This window comes from Doryrhamphus excisus, chromosome 10 (assembly GCF_030265055.1).
Source record: "Doryrhamphus excisus isolate RoL2022-K1 chromosome 10, RoL_Dexc_1.0, whole genome shotgun sequence".
In the NCBI taxonomy this organism is placed as follows: Eukaryota; Metazoa; Chordata; class Actinopteri; order Syngnathiformes; family Syngnathidae; genus Doryrhamphus; species Doryrhamphus excisus.
In genome coordinates, this window is record NC_080475.1 from 14,099,701 (window position 1) to 14,122,967 (window position 23,267).

Sequence of the window (23,267 nt, forward strand, 5' to 3'; positions counted from 1 at the left end):
AAAACATGTCCCGATTTTAATTATAAAATATTAGCAAGATTGATTTAGATCTTTTCCTGTTTAAATTTATCCCGGGTGCGTTCTTTCAGTGCATGCTCAGATATGACGTAACACGCAGCTCAAGACGTTCTTCAATTTTAAAAATGGAGGCCAGCACTCGGCACTGGACTGCTGCGGAAAGTTTGTTTTTGATCCAAACTAAATTTCAAGACTGAATGGACGAAAAACTTGTAATACGGAGTTATTCCAACAAGTGAAAGAAAAACTCGGGGAAGTCGGTATCACGTGATGTTGATGTTTACGTTTTACTGCGTATGCCCCATTGACTATTCTGGTTGATTATCGCCGCATGTAGACAAGAGATTGGAATATTCCTTTCCATGGATACCATTGTTTTCGGAAAAGTCATTCGGAAAGAAAAAAAAATTGTGTAAAAGTGGCTAATGTAACATTACTGCCACCTAATGACTAGAACCTTACATATAACTCCTCTTTCAATATTTTTTGACAAATAATAGTCAAATTATTAATGAGATAAAAAACTGCTAAGATCGAGGGAGTGATGTTTGAACCATGATCCCATTCAAAACCTACTTTAACCAAGCCCGATTCGAGCAGCCATTAGGGAGCTTGCTCAGCTCCAGATGTGTTGCATTAAAACCGTCTGTCGTATCCTTGACTTCACTTGCTCATAAATCAAAATAATCCATAGAACGAACAGACATCACAGAGTCAAACGCAGAGTGCTTTTCACTGCTACTTCTTTGAGCTTTGACACAGTGACTCAGCACACAACATAACAACAAGAAAAAAAAACATCAACGGCTTTAATTTTTCCAAAGGAAATGAAAGAGCAAGCATAAAGGAAGAGTAAAATAGCAGGCTGGGAGGTATAATTTCAATGTAAATTTGCCATGTGGTACAAATCCTGCATTGACATTCCTGATGTTTGCCAGCTTTATGTTCGTGAAACGTTTTTTTTTTTTTTCCTCTTGCCCGGAGCTTCACATTGAGGGTGATAAAAAAAACATATGCAATGGAAGTGAAATGAAAACAATAGTTGTCCAATATTATTATTCTAACCTTTGATGTGTCATGCTTTACCAGACAAGTCGTTGTACAAGTAAATGATGATCATTTGGTACTAGTAGGAAGACATCTGGGTTTTGTATATGGATTATTTTCGGAAATTTGATGAAAAGTGTCATATTTTAAAAATATTGTTCATTTTTGTTACCGTAAAACAGCGTTATAAGGGACGGCGGGGACAATTTTCAGGAAATTTTTTTTGAACGATTTGTTCAAGAATATATGCTTCTTTGAAAAAAACAAAACTTCCTGTTTAACATGAATTTTTTTTTAAATTTTTCCCGAAAATTCCCTTATTTCCCTTATAACCCGTTTTTACGGTAATTTTAATGTTTTATTAATGTTAAAGAACATAATTGATCTGCATGTCTCCTTACTTTTGTTATACTTTAGACACAATTTTAGTACTATGAACTGTTGTTTTTATATGTGATGTTTTTTTTTTCCTGCCATAAAAAAATGCGCCAGACAATAGTGAATACATTTGTCAAGACTGGGATAGAATTATCCCCCATAGATGCAAGCAAGCTGGTATTTACCCCCCCCCCCCCCCCCCCCCCCCCGTCCGCAATTACAGGAAAATGAAATATGTGTGTGCATTTTACACCACTGCTCTGCTGAGTTGACAACTTCTGGTTCAAATATTTTTGGTATCTCCCAAGAGAGGGACCACTCTAAAACAGTCCTTCACATTGTCCATCCATTCTTTTACAATAGTGCTTAAATGTAGTCCTGTTTAGTTTCCTGGCTGTTTGAATATGTAAGAAAACAAGATGGTTTGACTTCTGGGACTACTTTCAAAATTCCATTGGCAGTTGAAAAATTGTTAGGTGGTGCTTAAAGTACATCACCCATCCTCTAAATATCTGTACACTGGAAAATGCTCAGCTCAAAACAACATAACTGTAAATAATATTTGGTTACATAACACTATATGGTTTTGCATTGGGTTGTTGTCTGTAAGGCCAACTATTTTGTGAGGTCGATAGGCGGATCGGTAATGCGGTCGTGGTGAAAAATGTCCCCACCCTATTGTCATGAGCTTTTGGTTCAAGACCGAAAGAATGAAATTGATATGAGTTTCATCCGTAGGGTGTCAGGACTCACCCAAAGAGGTAGTAGGTCATCAGCATTTCAGTCATCCAGGACGGGGCTCAGAGTCGAAGCGCTGCTCCTTGACATTGAGAGGATCCAGTTGAGGTGGCTTGGGGGATCTCGTCCGGATGCCTCCCTGGTGAGGTGTTATGGGCATGCCCAGATGGGAAAAGGCCCCGGGGTAGACCTAGGACACACTGGAAGTATTATGACTGGGAATGATGCTGGTGGTCGAAGACCTGTAAGTCTGGAGACTGCTTCCCCCACGACCCAGACACAAGAAAATGGATGCATGGATGGACATTGAATTTTTTTGATACGGAACTTAGGCATCAGTCATCCGGGAGGGGGTCAGAGTAGAGTCATTTCTCCTTCACATCGAGAGGAGTCAGTTGAGGCATCTAGTCCGGATGCCTCCTGGATGCCACTCCGGGAATGCCCAGCCGGGGGATACCTAGTCCCCGGGGCATACCTAGGACATGCTGGAAGGATTATGTCTCACAGCTGGCCTGGGAAGGCCTTGGTGTCCTCCCGGTGGAACTGGAGGAGGTGGCCGGGGACCGGGAAGTCTGGGCGTCCCTACTGACATTGCTGCCCCCGCGACTCGGACCCGGATAAGCGGAGGAAAATGGATGGATGGATGGATGGACATTGAATTTTTTTGATACGGAACATAGGCATCAGTCATCCGGGAGGGGGTCAGAGTAGAGTCGTTTCTCCTTCACATCGAGAGGAGTCACTTGAGGTGGCTTGGGCATCTAGTCCGGATGCCTCCTGGATGCCTCCCTGGTGAGGTGTTCTGGGAATGCCCAGCCAGGAAAAGGCCCCGGGGCAGACCTAGGACACACTTATGTCTCACAGCTGGCTTGGGAACGCCTTGGTGTCCTCCCGGTGGAGCTGGAGGAGGTGGCCGTGGACCGGGAAGTCTGGGTGTAGCTTCCCCCGCGACCCGGACCCGGACCCGGATAAGCGAAGGAAAATGGATGGATGGATGTACGGAACATAAACGTAACTTCATCAAAATCATCTTTGGTGATGATGACTAGCATTATTATTATTTTTGCTTAATGGTCTGTAACTAACTAGTAACTAGTAACTAGTATGGGTGAAGTAACAGCAAAACATAACCAAAAAATAAGGCCAGCAAAATCTTATAAAATCATTTATTTTTATTTAAAATATAAAATATCGAATCTGTGTTGAAATTAAAGGGTTGTGAAGTAGAAATAACAACAGATAGTTGATGTAGTTACTTGGCACGTCCGTTAATGTTCCACGTGTTGTTTACAAATGAAGTTATTTACGAATAAATGGCTCACTTCTAACAATTACAAAAAAAAAGCAGCATCCACATTTCATTTAATTTGCCATCGACATGACAAACATTCTTCCCAATGAGTCAAAGAAGGCATTTGAGAACTCTCGAGTCAAGTCGAACCGCAATACAACACAAACATTCCCAAAATACTCAGTGAGGGCAGACAAGCAGAAATGTCATGTATGCCGGTGCAAATTACACAGTGACATGATCTTGGCACTAGAAGCGTCTTCTTTTTTGGGGGGGTTCATTTGATTTGATTTCACACATCTTTAAAGCTTAAAGGAATGTTGATACATCATTTATTCTTCCAGGTAAGAAACAGAGGTGGTTAGCTGGGAGGACCATCAATTGACGTAAAACCAGTATCGTTCTTGGTCTGACCAATGTTAACTAGCATGCAAAATCAATACGGTTCTTATTGGGACATTGAACAATTACTATAAATTTGAAATTGATTGATGCAACAAATTTTTGGCAAAATCAATACTGTTCATGCTAAATCATGGGCCAACACTTTGTAGCTTAAAGACGAGTTAACGACTGGTCACAATGAAACCGCAATTATTATATATTATATTATATATAATTCAATTCATTTTTGCTTGGCTAGCAACCAGTATTTCCAGTTTGGAGGTGAGAAATTTTAATTTTATTTTGATAGTGCCAATTCTCAGAGATAGCAGTTTGGTGACAGAGGCAAGGAAAAACTCTCTCTAATGAAGAATCTTGGAAAAAAAAACAAATGTGGGTTGCGTTCCAGGTTATTGTTCAACGTCATTCATTCCTGCCTCTCACCCAGGCCAATAATATTTCCAGTTTGAAGATGATCTTTAGATGTTATGACTGGTATCTAGCCAAATTAGGTCAACTTCATTTCTATAGTGCCTACTCTCAACAAAACCTATTGCAGATTGGTGATGGAGGCAAGGAAAAACTCCCTCTGAAGAATCTTGGAAAAAAACAGGTCAAATTTGGGTAGTGTTCCAGGTTATTGTTCAACGTCATTGGTTCCCACCACTCACCCAGGCCAATAATATTTCCAGTTTGAAGATGATTGATTAGACGTTATGACTGATATGTCACCAAATTAGGTCAACTTCATTTCTATAGTGCCTACTCTCAATAAAACCTATTGCAGATTGGTGATGGAGGCAAGGAAAAACTCCCCCTAATGAAGAATCTTGGAAAAAAAACAGGTAAAATGTGGGTAGCGTTCCAGGTTATTGCTCAACGTCGTTGGCTCCTGCCTCTCACCCAGGCCAATAATATTTCCAATTTGAAGATGATTGGTTAGACGTTATGACTGGTATGTCACCAAACTAGGTCAACTTCATTTCTATAGTGCCTACTTTCAACAAAACCTATTGCAGATTGGTGATGGAGGCAAGGAAAAACTCACTCTAATGAAGAATCTTGGAAAAAAAAAACAGGTCAAATGGTGGTAGCGTTGTCTTCCTCAGCTATTCCAGGTTATTGTTCAACGTCATAGGTTCCTGCCTCTCACCCAGGCCAATAATATTTCCAGTTTGAAGATGATCTTTAGACGTTATGACTGGTATGTCACCAAATTAGGTCAAATTAATTTCTATAGTGCCTACTCTCAACAAAACCTATTGCAGATTGGTGATGGAGGCAAGGAAAAACGCCCTCTAAAGGAGTAACTTCATCATTCAAAACCAATAATCATTCCAGTTTGAAGATGGTTTGGTCAGTTTTGACTGGTATGTTGTCAAGTAAGGTCAATTATATTTCTGTAGCGCCTTTTCTTTGGTGATAGAGGCAAGTGACTCTGAAACTGAAACCTTGACTGTTTGACAGAGGGGTGATTCCCTGCCTTGAAGAAAACCCATAATAGTCCCTGGAGTCGGTGCTGTGAGCAGGGGGATGAAGGCCACAATTGTCGTCCTCATTTCCAGCATATTCATCGAAGAAAAGTGTGTCTTGTTGGGCAACATTTGGCTCCAGAAAGGCAAAAATGCTCACTCAGGTTTATTTGAAATCGAACCCTCAGTGATGCAACTGTTCTATAAGGCTTTTTAAAACATATACAATATACTGTACACACGCATGTGTGAAAAATACTTTGAATTGACAATTAGACTTATGATTAGACTGTATGAGATGACTGTACAAGAAGCTTATTCCACTCATGAGGGTTTGTATGTCAAGTAACATTTTGTATCGTAGTCTTTTTTTCCCAAAATAATCACAGTACGTCCATCCTTTTAAAAGGGTTTCTCGTCCTCCATCTTCAAAATACAATCACCTGCCCCCTTCTCCTTTAGTCCATCAGAGCAAGGGGGGGTTGATGGGGTCAGTTTGCAGAGCGCCCTGTCCTGCTGCTTCGTGGAAAGCGGTGGACTTTGAGGTGTTTGGATAGATGATCGCTGCGGGCAAACTTTTTCTCGCAGACGATGCACTGGTATGGTTTGACTCCAGAGTGGGAGCGTCGGTGGCGGGACAGCTCGTCCGATCTGGAGAACCTGCCGGAGTGGGACATTTTTTCATTATAAAATCACTGAAATCTGTGTGTTAGCATGATTGCTTAAGGTGTTGCTTATGCTAAGAGTCCACTGGGCTGGCGCCAGTTGGTGCCAATTTGCGCCAGTGCAATTTGCTGTGGCGCCTAGTGGCATGCAGTGGCTCAAACTGCCTCCCAACTGGCTCATGGTGGCGGCAAAAATTTTGTTTGGCAGCAAGAAAATTTCAAAATGTTTAAAATCTTTGTTGCGCCAATTGCTTGTCCACCAAGTGGAACCAAATGTCACAAACAATCCACCTATTGGAATCCACTGGCGTGCGCCAATTGTACTAGAGGTCCAATTGGGCCGGCGCCAGTTGGTGCCAATTTGTGCCAACGCAATTTGCTGTGGTGCCTAGTGTCGCCAATAAGGTGCCCAGTGGCGTGCAGTGGCTCAAACTGCCTCCCAACTGGCTCGTGGTGGCCCGCAATGGCCGCAAAAATTGAGTTTGGCGGCAAGAAAATTTCAAAATGTTTAAAATCTTCGTTGCGCCACTTGCATCAAGCCAAGTGGAACCGAATGTCACAAACAATCCACCTATTGGAATCCACTGGAATGTAATGGCGCGAGCCAATGATGCTAGGAGTCCACTGGGCCCGCGCTATTTGGTGCCAGTTCACGCCAAAGATTATGTGATTGGCACGTAGTGGCTCACTGTGGCACTGAATTAATGGCAACATGGCAAAATGCCGAGCAAACATAATTTGACGCCACAGCGAGCCACTATGCGCCAATCACATAATCTTTGGCGTGAAGTGGTACCAACTGGCACCAGCCCTGCGGAATCCTAGCATTAAAGTGTATTCTTCACTTTTACATAACTCCGGGCCACACCTTGGGGACGTGTTCCCCAGTTTGAAAACCAATGCCCTAAATATTAAATGACTAAATTCATTTGGATGCAAATTGAAATCAAGATACAAAAGACGGAAATTATGAAAAAAACAAACAAAAAAAACAATGTCAAGGTATTTTTATATGACAGTAACCCGAGTGGTGCGATGCGATTGGCTTGCATCCTTTCTGCGCAGTTAAAGACTCGGCCCAAAATTAGCTCCCAACACATGAGAGGCCAGAAATCCTGGTCTATTCCTGGCCCTGCCCAGCTCTGGTGGACTCCATGGGTTTGGGTATCATGACGGGGGGGGGGGGGGGGGGGGGGGGGGGGGGGGGGGTTGAAGTGGATGATAGAGTTGTGTCTGCCTGCACATGGCGGGCCTTTGAGTTGATATATTCACAAATCTGTTAAGAGCAAGTTAATCTCTAACACGGATTGACGCCCCCCATATTCCTCCCGAGGTGATAACTCCTGGTTATATCAAGCTATTTTCACTTTAAGATTACGCAATACTAGTCTATTTAATGGCGCTGCAATTTGATAGCCAAAGCGACGTTTAAAAACGGAAGTTAAGTATTTATTGGTTTAATGATTCATGTTTATTTGGGTAGTGATACCCATGTAGCGTGACTTCAATTAATTAAGTAATTTAAAGTAGTGAACATGTGTCATACGTTTCTGAATCACTAATCATTTTATTTTATTTTATTTTATTTTATTTTATTTTATTTTATTTTATTTTATTTTATTTTATTTTATTTTATTTTATTTTATTTTATTTTATTTTATTTTATTTTATTTTATTTTATTTTATTTTTTATTTAGCATTTTATAATGGTTTACTTATTTTTGCATTTGTGTAACAATTAAGATTGGACTTACGATATATATAGTGTTTAACTTCTTTTTACACTTGTGTAATGCTATGTTTTTATTTCCAACTTTGACTGTACGGTTCATATAAGTTTAATGATGCCTCAGTTGAAATTCGATTCACTTTTTTTTTTTGGGGGGGGGGGGGTGCATTATAATCCAAATATTAAAAGTTAAAGCATGAATATTTACGACTCATTTTTTTTACAGATGTGAAAACAATGATTCAAATTGTTAATGGATCAAATGATTCATCTGGCTGTGTTGTAAAAAATTTTATTGTCACGTTGTAAAAGTTTTATATGCGGTTGCTGTTTTCAGTTTTTAATATACTAGGTCAGCCTCATGACATCTCATAATATTAAGCCAATTAAAAGTAGCAACATTGGGTTTCTTTGTATATGAACAGTATGACATACAGTACTTGATGACCAGTAAACCACAAAAGTCCTTGTTGAAATGTATAGCTGGGTTGGGGAATCTATGGGACCTGAAAAATATTGGAACTTGTCATCACTGCTGTCCTTTCAGTACCGGCTGGAGCTAGATTTACCAAGCAGTCAGTACAAGATATTTTTATGGTCTGCTGAATGAATTAATGATTTGGACTGCCAAAATGGAGGATTATATACCCAGAGAAGAATAGGGTACATGTACCTTATACACGGTTAATGACCAAATAAATAAATGGGACTAAGAAGTATCTGAAAACATTCATTCATTTTCTACCGCTTATCATCACAAGAGTTGTGGGGGGTGCTGGAGCCTATCCCAGCTGTCTTTGGGCGAGAGGCGGGGTACACCCTGGACTGGTCGCCAGCCAATCACAGGGCACATATAGACAAACAGCCATTCACACTCACATTCAGTCGCCAATTTTTTGGAATGTGGGAGGAAACCGGAGAAAACCCACACATGCAAACTGCCCGAGGGTGGAATCGAACTCGGGTATCCGAGCTGTGTGACCTGTGCGCTAAACACTCTACCACCGTGCATCCGCCACTAGTTAATCCTTTTATTCACAGGGCACATATAGGCAAACAACCATTCACACTCACATTCAGTCGCCAATTAACCTAGCATGTTTTTTGTAATGTGGGAGGAAACCGGAGAAAATCCACACATGCAAACTGTGTGTGGAATCGAACTCAGGTCTCCTAGTTGTGTGGCCTGTGCACTAACCACTTACTCACCGCACAGTCGCCACTAGTTAATCCTTTTATTCACAGGGCACATATAGACAAACAACCATTCACACTCACATTCATACCTATGGACAGAATTTGGAGTCGCTAATTAACCTAGCATGTTTTTGGAATCGGGCTGCACGGCGGATGAGTGGTTAGCGCGCAGACCTCGCAGCTAGGAGACCAAGGGGTTCAATTCCACCCTCGGCTATCTCTGTGTGGAGTTTGCATGTTCTCCCCGTGCATGCGTGGGTTTTCTCCGGGTACTCCGGTTTCCTCCCACATTCCAAAAACATGCTAGGTTAATTGACTCCAAATTGTCCATAGGTATGAATGTGAGTGTGAATGGTTGTTTGTCTATATGTGCCCTGTGATTGGCTGGCCACCAGTCAAGGGTGTACCCCGCCTCTCGCCCGAAGACAGCTGGGATAGGCTCCAGCACCCCCGCAACCCTCATGAGGAAAAAGCGGTAGAAAATGAATGAATGAATGTATTTGGAATGTGGGAGGAAGAAAACCTACGCATGCACAGGGAGAACATGCAAAATCTACACAGAGATGGCCAAGGGTGGAATTGAACCCTGGTCTCCTAGCTGTGAGGCCTGCGTGCTAACCACTCATCCTATCTGAAAAAAAATTTAAACCAATTTTTGTATTCCAATGTAACATGAATACATGCAAAATAAATGAAACCATTACCATTGTGATGTATAAGAATGAAAATACAGTTTCTATGTATTCCGGCTGTATTTGTTGCCTATGTTACACGTGTCATACTACTGTTACTGTTACTGTTACTTCATCCCAAAAAGCAGGATGTTCTTTTGGATGGACACGTCATGTGTGTATCATCTGTGTCCTTTCCACAGCACCTCCACACCGACTCGTGTGAAGTTTATCACCCTCTACATGTTCCATGTGGAGCATGCAAGGTCACAGAGTTCACAACAGTGAGTGTATTGGAGGGCATTGGTGCCCCGGATGACCTTGTTCCGGCTTCGCTTGACGTTTTGCATATTAGTGTGTGGGGAAAAACACATATAGTGCAGTACGCAGAGTTTTGTTGGAACTTGTTCATACATTAGAGCCAACAACGTAGGGGAGGGGCCAACTTTTAGCAACACACCAAACTGAAAGTGGAGGTGTCTAGTTTTCAGTGACTCATAATAACTCCAGACTAATTGGAATCAAGTTTCTAGTTTTCACCCAAACCACACGTTTCTAATAATCGAAAGAACAAGCCCATCATAGCTTAGCACCCTACAAGCATCACACCTCTGCAGGACTCGTCTGTACACAGTACCAGCTCAATAAAACTCACGTGGACCGGCGCCACGTCAACAAAAGCTGTCCTCGTTCTCCTGTTAAAGGTGTCACAAATCTAAAGATAAATCAAACACCGCGACCACCTCAGCAACAGCGGCGTTAACACAAGGAACAAAAGAATGCATCAGCTGACAATCCGCTGCTAGGGTGACAGCCTGTTAAGTGTGTGCACGAGCGGTGTTGCGTGTTATGACGGCAATAGTGTTTAGGTTTGAGCACGGCCATCAGACACTAATATCATATAACGGTCTTCTTGCAGGTGGTAGATGAACACACAGTTTTTTTAAAGCTTTTTAAAGCAAAACATGAAGAAAACAGAAGGATGAAAGGAATATTTGGGGGAGAGAAAATACGACTGCGTGCAAGTTATGTATGTAAGGAGCTCTGCCAATGAAATACGACCCCAGCTCCATTCCTCACACATGGATCTATTCTGAAGTTACTCGTATGAGGACGGCCTGGGTCACCTCTAGCTCCTGGCAGGGGGTGAGGAGCAGGATTGGAGGAATGTATATTACGTTATAATACTGATGTCATGTCTTAGCTTGGAAAGCTTAACATTGGCAGTGCCAACATTTGGTCATTTAAAGAGAATAATGTTAAATTGAAAGGTTATTATAGATGGAATTTTTATTTCCAAAGTTATTGTAAAATACAGTGGAACTTCAGTTTTTGTGCTCAATACGAATATGTTTCGGTTTTTGTACTCTTTGTACTAAAGCAGTGCATTGAACTACTGGTCATCCAAGTATCCATGCCTCAGTCTTGTAAAGATTGTGGTTCTTTTAGAGTTGGGACACTATGGGACACTATACACATATTATTATTATTTTTCCCTCTGGGAAAAGTAACCCTAAAAATAATATTTATAATAATATTTTATATTCATTTTTTTGTCTTAATTTTTTTTTTTTTCAATTTTTGAACTATATGTGGAACAATACTGTGTTTTATAATATGTATAACAATAATGTCATACATTTAAACAGGCACCATATCAGGAAAGATGTTGCTGTGTGGTTTATTTTATTTATTTTTTTACAGTGGTTAACCTCTTTTTAGTATGAGAGTATTTTTGTATGAGAGTATAAAACAAGAGTAGACATAGACGTACATAGATAGACGTAAATAGACATAGTGGTCTAAAAAAAAAAAAAAAAAAGTCACCTCCAAACACTAGCAAACACATTTTCTCCACAGCTAGTTTGCTTGTGTTCCACTCACATATGGAAAAGCTCACATAGGACACATCATCTGACATCATACTGTACATACATATGGGCCAGAATTATCTGATATTGCATAATTACTTGAATCATATGTGATTTCTAATGGCTGCTGTTGATGTTATCAATAATAAACCTTGGGGAGGTTAAACAGGCCAAACCTATTGCCTACATGCAGTATATCCATATATATACGTATATATGTCAATTATTCACAGGCCAATTATTGGCAATTTTGTACTTTGGGAAGCAGTTAAAGGAAGATAAGTAGTACCGGTTTAACGCCATTATTGTCATTGATTAAAAAAGAAGTGTGTGCGTCATCAGCTTAAAAACTTTGAACTTGATTCTGTAACAATTCTGTGTGCGTGTACCTCTCTCTGTGTGTGTGTGTGTGTGTGTGTGTGTGTGTGTGTGTGTGTGAAAAGTGTTTGCAGACAGTGAGCAAACAAGTGCAATAACTAGGCTCAAGCGGTGGGGGCGGGGTGCAAAGTCTGCATGGAGTCCACTTCAAAGTAAACTATCTAATCTACAATTTTGACCATGGTACACATGGTACACACACATAGATAGTGAGGACACTAAACAACACCATTTAGAATCTTTTTTTTTTTTTGAAAAATGGAATTGAATGCAATGATTTTGACAGTTGGCTACTGAAGGGGTACGCAACCCCCAATTGTCAGCCCCCTTTGTTTCATGAACAAATGGAAATATCCATTTTCAAAAACAGTTTAAATATGTGACTCCTTGCAAGTTCAAGATGATTCTGATTGCTGATTGGACGAACAAGGGAACCGAAAGGGGAGCCAATGTGTGCAGTGAAACACGGAAAAAAAGGCCATCTTGTTGAGTGTGTTACCCTAGCGAAGTGCTTCTCAAATAGTGGGGCGGGATCCCATGCCGGGACGCGGTGAACTATTGGGGGTCGTGAGAGATGGGGAGTACTGTCATACTCTTGAATATGCTTGTATGTTTTGCAGGATATATCAGCAGAAGTTGCCTTACAGCACAAAGTCTATGATGTGCATAACATATTGGCATAATGACTCTTTAAAACACTGGACATTTATATTGTTATTGTTTATGTTGTATTTTTATTGAACTTTTTGGGTTAAAATAATTGGGGAAATGTTACGTGATCTTGATACCAGCTTAGGCGGGACCTGAACCGGTGATAAGTGCAATAAAGTACCTTGAGGACCAGAGCTTAAGCTACTGTCCCCCTATTGGAGACCTAATGTCTCCAACCCCCACTTGTCAGCCTCCTTTTTTCCGTGAACAAATGGAAATATCCATTTTCAAAAACAGTTTAAATATGTGACTCCTTGCAAGGTCAAGAATACAGCACATCTAGATTGTGTGTTCTGATTGCTGATTGGACGAACAAGGGAATGGGAAGGGAGTGTGTTACCCTTGCGAAGTGCTTCTCAAATAGTGGGGCGGGATCCCCTGCCGGGACGCGGTGAACTGTTGGGGGTCGTGAGAGGTGGGGAGTACTGTCATACTCTTGAATATTCTTGTATGTTTCGCAGGATATATCAGCAGAAGTTGCCTTACAGCACAAAGTCTATAATGTGCATAACATATTGGCATAATGACTCTTTAAAACACTGGACATTTATATTGTTATTGTTTATGTTGTATTTTTATTGAACTTTTTGGGTTAAAATAGTTGGGCAAATGTTGCCTGATCTTGATACCAGCTTAGGCGGGACCTGAACTAGTGATAAGTGCAATAAAGTACCTCAAGGAGTAGAGCTTAAGCTACTGTCCCCCTATTGGAGACCTAATGTACAGAATAATGAAGGGATTTTGCTCACCTCCATCCACAGCCGGGCCACGTGCAGGCGAATGGTTTCTCTCCCGTGTGCCTCCTCAGGTGAGCTTTGAGGTGACTGCTTTTGGTGTACATCTTATTACAACCCGGAAAAGAGCACTTGTGCATTTTAATAAGGTCTGCCACCGCACTCTTCTGGTACCTCTGACCACCGCCGAGGACCCCAGCAGCCGACCCACCGCCTAACCCGCCTTCCCCGAGCCCAGTGGGTTTGGCGGCAATGGGCACCGGTGCGATCCGTACAAATTTAGAGGACGCTTTGCTGCTGGAGGTAATGTTCGCTGGCGATAGCAGCTGAGGCACCAAGGTGAAGGTTTGGCCCTGGATGTTGACCAGGAGCTGGGCGATCTTGATATCTGATGGACCCTTCTGGGGTTGAGCTTCCTGGGTTTGAGGGTCTGAGACGGCGCTGGGGTGAGCTTCTTGTTTAATCTGTATGGGTTGGATTTGGAGGATGACCGGCATACTGGAGGTAGCACCGGTGCCTTCTTTTGAAGCTGATGGAGATCCACAGTCTTCCTGCTTGATCCCATCCACTCTACTGTAGCTAGTATCTTCTGTTGAGTCCATGTCGGATGCATGCTGTTCCTCTTTGGTCTCTCGGTAGGACAGTGGAGAAAGCGCCACAGGTACAGTCTGATCAGAGTTCTGCAACATCTCCCTTGGTATCGTCTTTGCACTTTCGGCTTCTGAATCCTCCGGCGTCGGCGACATTGCCTCGTCGCTTCCCTCATCTTCCTTCTCCATAGCCACCATCATGTTCTCCTCCAAGAACTCCTCAATTTCCTCTAGTGTAGGCTGGAAGAGGAGCGCTGCCGGATCCTGTAGCTCATCCAAGAACACCGGGAACTCATAGTAGTCCTCTTTGGCATGATGCTGGAGGAGACCCAACCTTTGATCCCTCTTGGACTCCCAAGTGAGTCCCATGGGTAAAAGTGGGGCCGCAGCAGACGAAGAAGGTGGTAAACTGGTGGTCATTCCCTGAGAGAGGAGGAGGTCCAGCAAGCTATCTTGACTCTCACTCCCTGAAGAGCTGACATTGTTGTGGATTTCAGGCGACGACGAGGAAGACAACGACTCTGGGCTGGAGCACAACGACGACCGAGGACTTGACGAGATACTGAGGTCATCTTCGGAGAGCCCCGGCGATGAGGACACCCCTTGGTAAGGGTGGAGAGGGTGGTAGACACACGTGTCGGTCACCATGACGCCCGGTGGCACTCTGCTGCAATCAGATGAGCCAGCGTAGTACAGGAAAGTCTCCTCACCAAGTGGTAAGTGATCCACCATTCCTGTGAGGATGGATGGCAGGTGGACTCTGCTCTGCTCTCAAGATCAACTTTGGAGGACTTGGCTAAATATTAATAATGAATAACCTGTGGAAGACCAAAAACACATGGTTGGTACAGGAATCTCTACCTTCAGAAGACAAAACATAAAATTGGATGGTTGCACTTAGCATTTTTCTTTGAGGTTAATGTTCTACAAAAGTTTGCAAGCTTTCTCAGAAATGTGTAAGCCTGTGTGGACTAAGCTAGCAACTGTTTGGACTTCTTCTGGCCAGAGGTCTGCATGCAAGCTCTTTGAATAAAAGCGTATAAAGGAAGCTCAGTCTGAACTGTGTGTGTGTGTGTGTGTGTGTGTAGCAGCTCTTGTGGCGTTCACTGACCATATGGAATCAGGGTTTCCCCATTTTTTTTTTTTACTCTCCAGATGTGCTACGAAGCCACATTTATATATAAATAAAGAATAAATATATCTAAATAAACACATAAACTTAAGTAAGAACAATGACTAGTTTATGGTGGCCAATTTAAATACCATAAAACAGTAAAAAGTGGGGCAAGTAAAAAAAAACTGTATGAATGTGTGCCCTCTTGTGTTACATGATAGAAAAGCAGTTTCCATAGTCAATTCCAAACTAATACTATTACTTTAATCACTGCTACACTGAATATTACACATTTACCGGAAAAAATATATATAAACACATATTTGATTGAAACATATTTACTTTAAAATGCCGACAAATATTATGTCTTAGTTGAAAACCGCAATCTGAATCAGTGTTCATGCCTCACTGGCCTGGCGAAGTGTTGAGCAACATTGCCCTATAGTAACCCTTGCCCTGCTGAAACATAAAAAATACACGCATGTTCATGATGCATACTGAAGGAAAAACTACTAAGACATTGCAACATAATTTAACCTACGGGAAGACCTTGAATGCATCTGTTATAAGTTGGTTATGAACTATAATCCTGCAAAAATATGCGGCTTACTTTGCATTACTATGCATGTTTTTTTTTCTTACCTGTGTGAAGAATAAGCTTTTCCCCCTGCTGACTGCAGCCTCCTCTCCTCTTCCAAGTCTTCCTCTGTGCGTAATGCTGAGATCACTCCGCAAGTGTGTGTGCATGTATGTGTGTGTGTGTGTGTGTGTGTGCAAAGCACATTTTTCCCTCTCTCTCCCCTAACACACACATTCACACATGCCACCACACGCATACACACACACACATACACACACTTACAGAGGGGCTGGCAGTTGAGTCACATGATTGCCTGTGGTTGTGTTTGTGGGTTAGGCTTATGAAGGCTCGCCTGGTTGCTGCTTCACTATTGGTTGTCGGGTAAAAAAAAGGGAGGCCGCTAAGAGGGAATGGGCCTTAATGGAGGGAGGGAGGGAGGGTGAGAAGCACAAAAACACATCAACGTCACACTTGTTTTTGTATTTTGTATTCATTTCCAACCATGTGAGTTGATAGACGTAGAAAAAGACGTAAAAAGTTTGGGCATAATTTTCGAGATTTTGCTTTATAAATCACTGGTTGTTGGGATCAGTCATTTCAGTTAAATATATCATATAGGAGGCCTTCTACGACCTTGACGAAAACCCCATTATACCCTCCTGTACCCTCACTATTGTCGCATTAATGTCTGAGAGTTTCATGGACCTCAAGTAACCTGGGAAATCTGAGCTGCTATTTGGCACATATATGCACAAATGATAGTCAGGACCTTTTCCCCCAACTCGAAGCGTAAGGAAGTGACCCCCTCTCGTTCACTGGGGATGACTCCAACAAAGAGACACCAAACCAGTGGACTAATAGTTCCCAGTTCTCAGTAGCCACGTATACATGGACCCAAATATTCCAATTCTATTCAGGTTATTTGCTCAGACGGAAAGAATGTAACCTTTGTATACACCTCATTCCGAAAGAAAAGTGCCAATCCGAATGAATATATAATCGGATTCACAGAGGTGGAATATTCCTTTCCCCAATCCGATTGAGGTATCTTGTACCCGCTCAATCGGAAAGTTGTCAGACTGCGTTTTTCTTCGTGGTGTTTTTTTTCTTCTGTTGTTTATTGGCGGCTGGCAAGCAGCTTTCGTGTGCATTAGCGCCATCTGTGGAACAGAATCTAAACCCTTCTATACGCCATTCACAAGTCCAGTTTTATTAAAAAAGAAAATATATATCTAGATAAAACATGTGCCGAGTTTAATTATAAAATATTAGCAAGATTGACGAGATATGACGTAACACGCAGCTCGAGACGTTCTTCGATTAAAAAAAATGGAGGCGAGCAATCTGCACTGGACTGCTGCGGAAAGTTTGTATTTGATTCAAACTAAATTTCAAGATTGGACGAACGAAAAAATGGCAATACGGAGTTATTCCAACAAGTGAAAGGAAAAACTCGAGGAAGTCGGTATCACGTGATGTTGATGTTTACGTTTTACTGCGTATGCCCCATTGACTATTCTGGTTGATTATAGCGGTGCATGTAGACAAGAGATTGGAATATTCCTTTCCATGTATACCATTGCTTTCGGAAAAGTCATTCGGAAAGATTCCATTCGGAAAGAGAAAAACTCCTCATGTAAACGTGGTTAGTGACTCCCCATGTGGATGCACCACTATTTGAGAAGCACTGCCTTAATGACATCATTGTACATCACTATACATCCATGACCCACTACCACTACCCACAGAACACACACAATTCCTTGCCAGGAGGCTGTTCGACATAAAACTTTCAGAATTTGAATTATTTAAAGATACAGGCGTTGAACTCATTGTTATTTTATGCCAATATATATTTGCATAATTTCATCCTAATGTTTCTCGGTAATGTCAACATGTAAACAGAGGCTCCTCCTCTAGCCCAAACAAATGAATTGTTCCCACATGCTGTGTTCAAACAAATAAATAGTCATGTTACGTAACACCCACATGGTGAATAATGAATCAAAGTTATTTATGCTGCTTGAAATATGTAGGCATCTTAGGGTGCATTCATAGTACTTGTATCTTTGTACTGGTCTGGATCAAAAATATTTAAAAAAAAAAAGATACTTAGGATGCAGTTCATCTAGTCTTCACACCTGATTGGACCTGGGTAGCATTTGTGACATATTACCTGACATAAGTCAAATATTCCAGGGACATTTGATACATATATTCTGCAATTTTTATGAATAGATGTATTAGATTTATCACATTACTAGCATGCAAATACTGTACATTGCTCATTCACACCACCTTAAACTATGTAATTCAAACAGACAACTGCTGTAATGCTTATAGTGCTATAAACACCTGATAAAGTATTACATACAAGACGTATTGTTATAGTATTGCTCTACACAAGATAAAGAGTACTAGAACAGCGTGGTGATAAACCCCGACAATGATTAATCCACACAAGATTAAAGGGACTCAATGGCATTCAATGGCTTCCCCAGTTGCCAAAAGGGCGGTGACATTTGAATGTGCATTATTTGCTTCCTGTTTTGAGGATGCACGAAATCCAAAGAAATATAGCTGAATAGGTGCAGATTCTGGAAATACTAGAACGCTTTCTGAGCTGGTTATTGTGTGTAACTGCTCTATAGGAGTCTACAACTCAATACAAAGTGGCGAAAAATGAGCATAACAACTACTGGTGACATATGCTAGCCATTGGTTGTGTTCTAAAATGTTATAGTTTTTATAAAAATTGTTAACATGAAAACATTTAGTCAAAATTGAACACTCAATGTAATTTCATTTGTCTTTTATACAATCCAATCCCCTTTATTTATATAGCACATTTTATAAACAGAATTTCCAAATTATTTTACTAGTAAAATAAAAAGTAAAAATAAAATACAATAAATAAAGGTACAAATTATTTTAATAAAAAACTAAAAGATCAAATAAGAAATAAAATAATAAAATAGATATTAAAATATAAAAAAACACAAGAAGCAAAGCAATAAAAGTAGAAAAAATAAAACCAATTAAAATAAAAAGAAAGAACTAAAAAAAAGGAACTTTTAAAGCTTGTTAAAGTCATTAAAATATATAAATGTTAATAATTACATTACAGTAAATATTATTTGATTACAATTCTGTAACTATTAGTTAGAAATCCACCAGTTTTTTAATGTTTAACGTGAGCGGCGATTTATCCAATTAGTACTGTTTGACGGTCCTCGAACACATCATCTCCTGTTGTCCCATGCACAGATGGATGTAGTATCCTACTATCCTGTATTTTCCTACTGCCCTCAGAATCTTAACCTTTTGTTCATCGTCTAACTTCAAAACAGAAGACAAACAAGAGAAGAAAAAGCAAACAAACGACCTCCTGTGTGTCTTAATGCACTTCTTAGACAGCTTAGTTGGGTTTTAGTTCCACGGCACGTCTCATCCAATTGGATGGATTAAGCGTGCTTGCCTTTTGCCCACTTACTCACTCCCAAGGGTATAGACTGCTGTTCCAAATGGAGCAGTAGACATTACTTCTATTATCTACTATTTCTTTGCTTGGGCAATACAGCAATGAACTGTAAGACCTGGCAGAGTTCAGTTTGGACAACTCTGGTGTATCTTGAGTAATGATGGGATGTTAAACGTCCAAAGCAGACAGTAGGACAGAGCTGTAAATATGAAGCAACTGTCATATTGACGCAATGGCAGATGGTTGAAGAACAGAAATGCAGAGGTGTTTTCGGTTGGCCACAATAAAAGGCCACTCCGAAATCTGAAAAAAAAATCATACGACTAAAAAGTAGTACTTAGTAAATTAAGTATTGAGTACTTAATTTATTAAGTACTTACATAGTACTTATTGATAAATATTTATAAATAAATATGTATGAATATTAGCACATAAATATTTATAGCGCATAAATAAATATTTATAAATTAATATTTCTATGTAAATATTTGTAAATTATAAATTAAGTACTTAGTACTTAATTCACAAATTAAGTCCAAAGTACTTAATACTTAATTTATAAATTATAAATATTTATAAATATAATATGTGCTAATATGTGCTAATATTTATACATATTCATTCATAAATATTTATAAATTAAGTACTAAGTACTTAATATATATATAAATACAATAATAAATATTTATAAATTAAGTACTTAATTTATAAATATTTATAAATTAAGTCAAGAAATTAAATTAAATCAAGTATAAGTAATAGACAAATAAATAAAAATAGTTAATTTATAAATTAAATATTAAGTATAAATATTAAGCATAAATTAAGTTTTAAGTAAATTAAGTATTAAGTATAAGTAGGGCAAAACTAACCTGTCTCACGACGGTCTAAGCCCATCCCACGTCCCTTATTAGTTTATTATTTATAAATTAAGTGCAAAGTACTTAATACTTAATTTATAAATTAAGTCCAAAGTACTTAATTTATGAAGTACTTAGTACTTAATTTATCCCACAACGTGGAAATGTACGTGTTATAGCAGCAGAAAGATACAAAAAGGCCAATAAACCAAAATATCTATACAAGAATGACAACAACCTACTATGAAAACAAATCTACTGTGAGCATATTAATAATATACAATAAAAGTAAGTGAGTAAAGTAAGAGATGAACAACTACGTAAGAAACTACAGTTATGTTGTGACTGAATAAATAATATAGCACAGGTTGAAAGTTAGGTGACGAAAATATATATTTTATTATGAAGAAATAATAATAAATCCTAATAACTAAAAAAAACAAAAAACGGTCCTAAGTCTAAGGACTAAGTCTAACTTTGTTAAACTGTCGGCAAAACAAGTACATCATGTCTGTGAATCAAATCACATTACTGGAAACTACTCCACTTATGACCCTCATTTCGTGCTTCATTTGTGTACATTTTCCTACTTATTTCGCGTGACATCATGTTTAAAAATGTCATTCGAGGTAAACATGAAGTGATTTTTAACTTGGACTTAACGTTACCTGTTTTCCCCTGCTTGATGATGAAGGATGTGTGCTGTTAAGGAGTTTGCAGAGGAAGTGTGAAGCAACCCTGTTGCAAAGTGGACATACAGAAACACGAGTGCGGGTTTGTTTCAAGGTTAAACTGTAAGCGGATGACAGGTTAACGACCCCTAACTTCATAGCTTAGTGACGTACATTTTATATGTAACAGGGGTCACATATCAGTCATGGAGTCAAGCTGAATACCATTTGAATTTAAATTTTTTTTTGTGTCATTTAACATCTCGGAGAGGACGTGAACAAGCGATCAGTGATTGCTGAGACACGGAGACAAAATAAACTCTGCTTCTTCCTACTCCTTTTCATGCAATTTGAATTGTGGTGTACCACTAAAACATTACTATTTCCATTAAGATTACCATGCATCGTTTTTGCGTGCTTCCCCCTCGCCCCATTTGTTTAACCTATAAAAACACACTATGGTCAAGGTTGCGCGCTTGTCAATCAATTGTGTCGTCGGCTCATCATGTGATTGTGTGCAAATATTTGCTACTTTTGCCTGTGTGTGTTTTGCTGTGGCCAACATGCAGCTTACGTTCAAATTCAACTTTTTAGTTCACGTTTCCGACAAAACACAACACAAAACAATAAGGGTTACAAAAATGAACAATAAAACTACACACACAAAACACCGACCTAAAAGTTGACCAAAAAAAAAAAACGATTACGATTTTTTTTTCTCACACAAACACAATCCAACTCAATAACCACACAAAACACAAAGAAAACCAGCCGATCGTGCTAAACTACCTGAGCCAATTCCAAGTGATGACCAATCGCTAACACCTAGAAATGACTTCTAAGTCACTCATTTTGGTGTGGATGATATATATACAAAAACAATCAGGACAATGTGTGTATGAATTACACATAAATTGAATTATTAGCAATTATTATTGGGCTTGTACCATTCCCTTTAATCACAGCTTATGAAACTCCAAAATCTAACATTAATACATGACATTTATTTCAAAAAATGATCTTGACGGGCATAATTTGCTTTTCTTAAATGTGCACAACATTTTATAAACAATAAAAATAATGCAAGCAAGTAATAATAACTGCTTTAAAGCAAAGTGTCCTGCTAAAATGGTGAATTAAGGGATTTAATACATTCACTTTCCCATCGTGCTATTGTAGTTTGATATAAATATGCCATTTAGATGATGACCATTGAAGTCATACGTCTAATATACGTCTATAATAGAGCACATTGATCCCTGCTTTGTTCAGGAAGAAGAGCCATATTGTATCGCCAAAGCACTTTTGGGAATGGACAGTATGCTTCCTTTAGCGGTTATTAATTTTGGAGCGGATTTAAGAGGATATATGAGCAAAGTAGACAGCACTCTCATCCAAGGATGCTGTTAAAATGATTGATTTTTTTTTTACACTGGCAGCAGAGCATAGCTGCCGTCGAAGAGGATTGTATAGGAAAAACGCATCCGATACAATGCTTGATATTCATTTTAAACAATTTGGGAAAGCTTCGGAATTTTTTTTTTTGACAGACCTTGAAATAAGCCTAAATCCATCTAATTTTTCCACCCTTTTTTATTGAGTAGTCGACTCCAATAGAGCAGCTACACACAATAACCCACACAGAAAACTTTCTAGGATCTGCACCTATTCCAGCATTTGTGCTTCCAAACAAAATGGTCCGTTTTAATTTATTCCACCCAAGGTCCGCCTCTGTGCACGCCCAGTCTACTGTGATTGGTCACATGCCCGAAGTATTTCCAACTACAAACGAACCCCTCGTATAGGAGTTATTAATAAATGAATAAAGTCAATCAAGCAAAAATTAAATTACATAAAATGAATACACTTTTTGGACTGAGTAGTCGACTCCGATAGAGCAGCGACACACAATAACCCACACAGAAAACTTTCTAGGATCTGCACCTATTCCAGCTGTAGTTCCTTGGAACTGCTTATTTGATAAGATGCTAAATGCTTTTTCACTTGTATCATGCTTTTCCACCTCCAAGGCACTTAAGGCTTTTTAGCACATTTACCTACTGATGATGCAAAGATGCAAAAACCCGCAACTTTCAGGTTGGGAGACAACCACCATAATATTTTTTCTTCACCCAAGCAGATATTTTTTTTAATCCAACTACTCAAAATATTTCGAAGAAACACTAAAATAAAAAAAAAAACACAGCAGCCCTACTTTGCAGTGACCTTGGCCATGTATAACTCTGTCCACAGCACCTCTCCACTGTGACGGCATAACAACAAGAACCTGTTTGCTGAAACCAGTGAGGTCAGTGGAAAAACAGAAAGGCCTCATTGTTGTTATTGCTAATGCTACTGGTGCTTTTTTTTTTTTTACCGCGACTGACGCCGCCCTGATTATTTTCATTTAATGGTGTAATTTATTCCCAGCATGATTAAACAAAGTCACAGTGAAGTACATCACATGTTTACATCATTCAACATGTCTGAAAAGGAGCAGGAGGAAGCAGATCTTGATGTACGTATGTGCTATATATTGGTAATGGTAATGGTTTTATTTCATTTGAACATGCATCAGATTACAATTGAACGCATCACATAATCAGTTCACAGTTCCACATGTCCAAAAGGAGTAGGAAGAAGCAAAGCTTATTAAATCCTACCCCTCCATCTGGTACTTTTACAAT

The 23,267-nt window shown here is 39.7% G+C and overlaps 2 protein-coding genes across 2 annotated transcripts in view; both read right to left on the minus strand.

Moving 5' to 3' along the window:
- Positions 1-3,985, minus strand: part of LOC131137091 (solute carrier family 41 member 1-like) — a 40,563-nt gene extending 36,578 nt beyond the window's left edge. Inside the window, exon 1 of the mRNA XM_058084634.1 lies at positions 2,197-3,985. The gene's annotated coding sequence lies outside the window, so the exon portion shown is untranslated. The remainder of the gene's footprint in view (positions 1-2,196) is intronic.
- A 146-nt stretch (positions 3,986-4,131) lies between these two features.
- klf15 (Kruppel like factor 15) lies at positions 4,132-15,887 on the minus strand. The gene is made up of 3 exons (XM_058084635.1): positions 15,631-15,887; positions 13,300-14,692; positions 4,132-5,988 (listed from the first exon to the last, which is right to left on the minus strand). Exons 2-3 carry the CDS (start codon positions 14,604-14,606, stop codon positions 5,820-5,822), a joined length of 1,476 nt encoding a protein of 491 aa, XP_057940618.1. The 5' UTR covers positions 14,607-14,692; positions 15,631-15,887; the 3' UTR covers positions 4,132-5,819.
- Between the last annotated feature and the right edge of the window lie 7,380 nt (positions 15,888-23,267).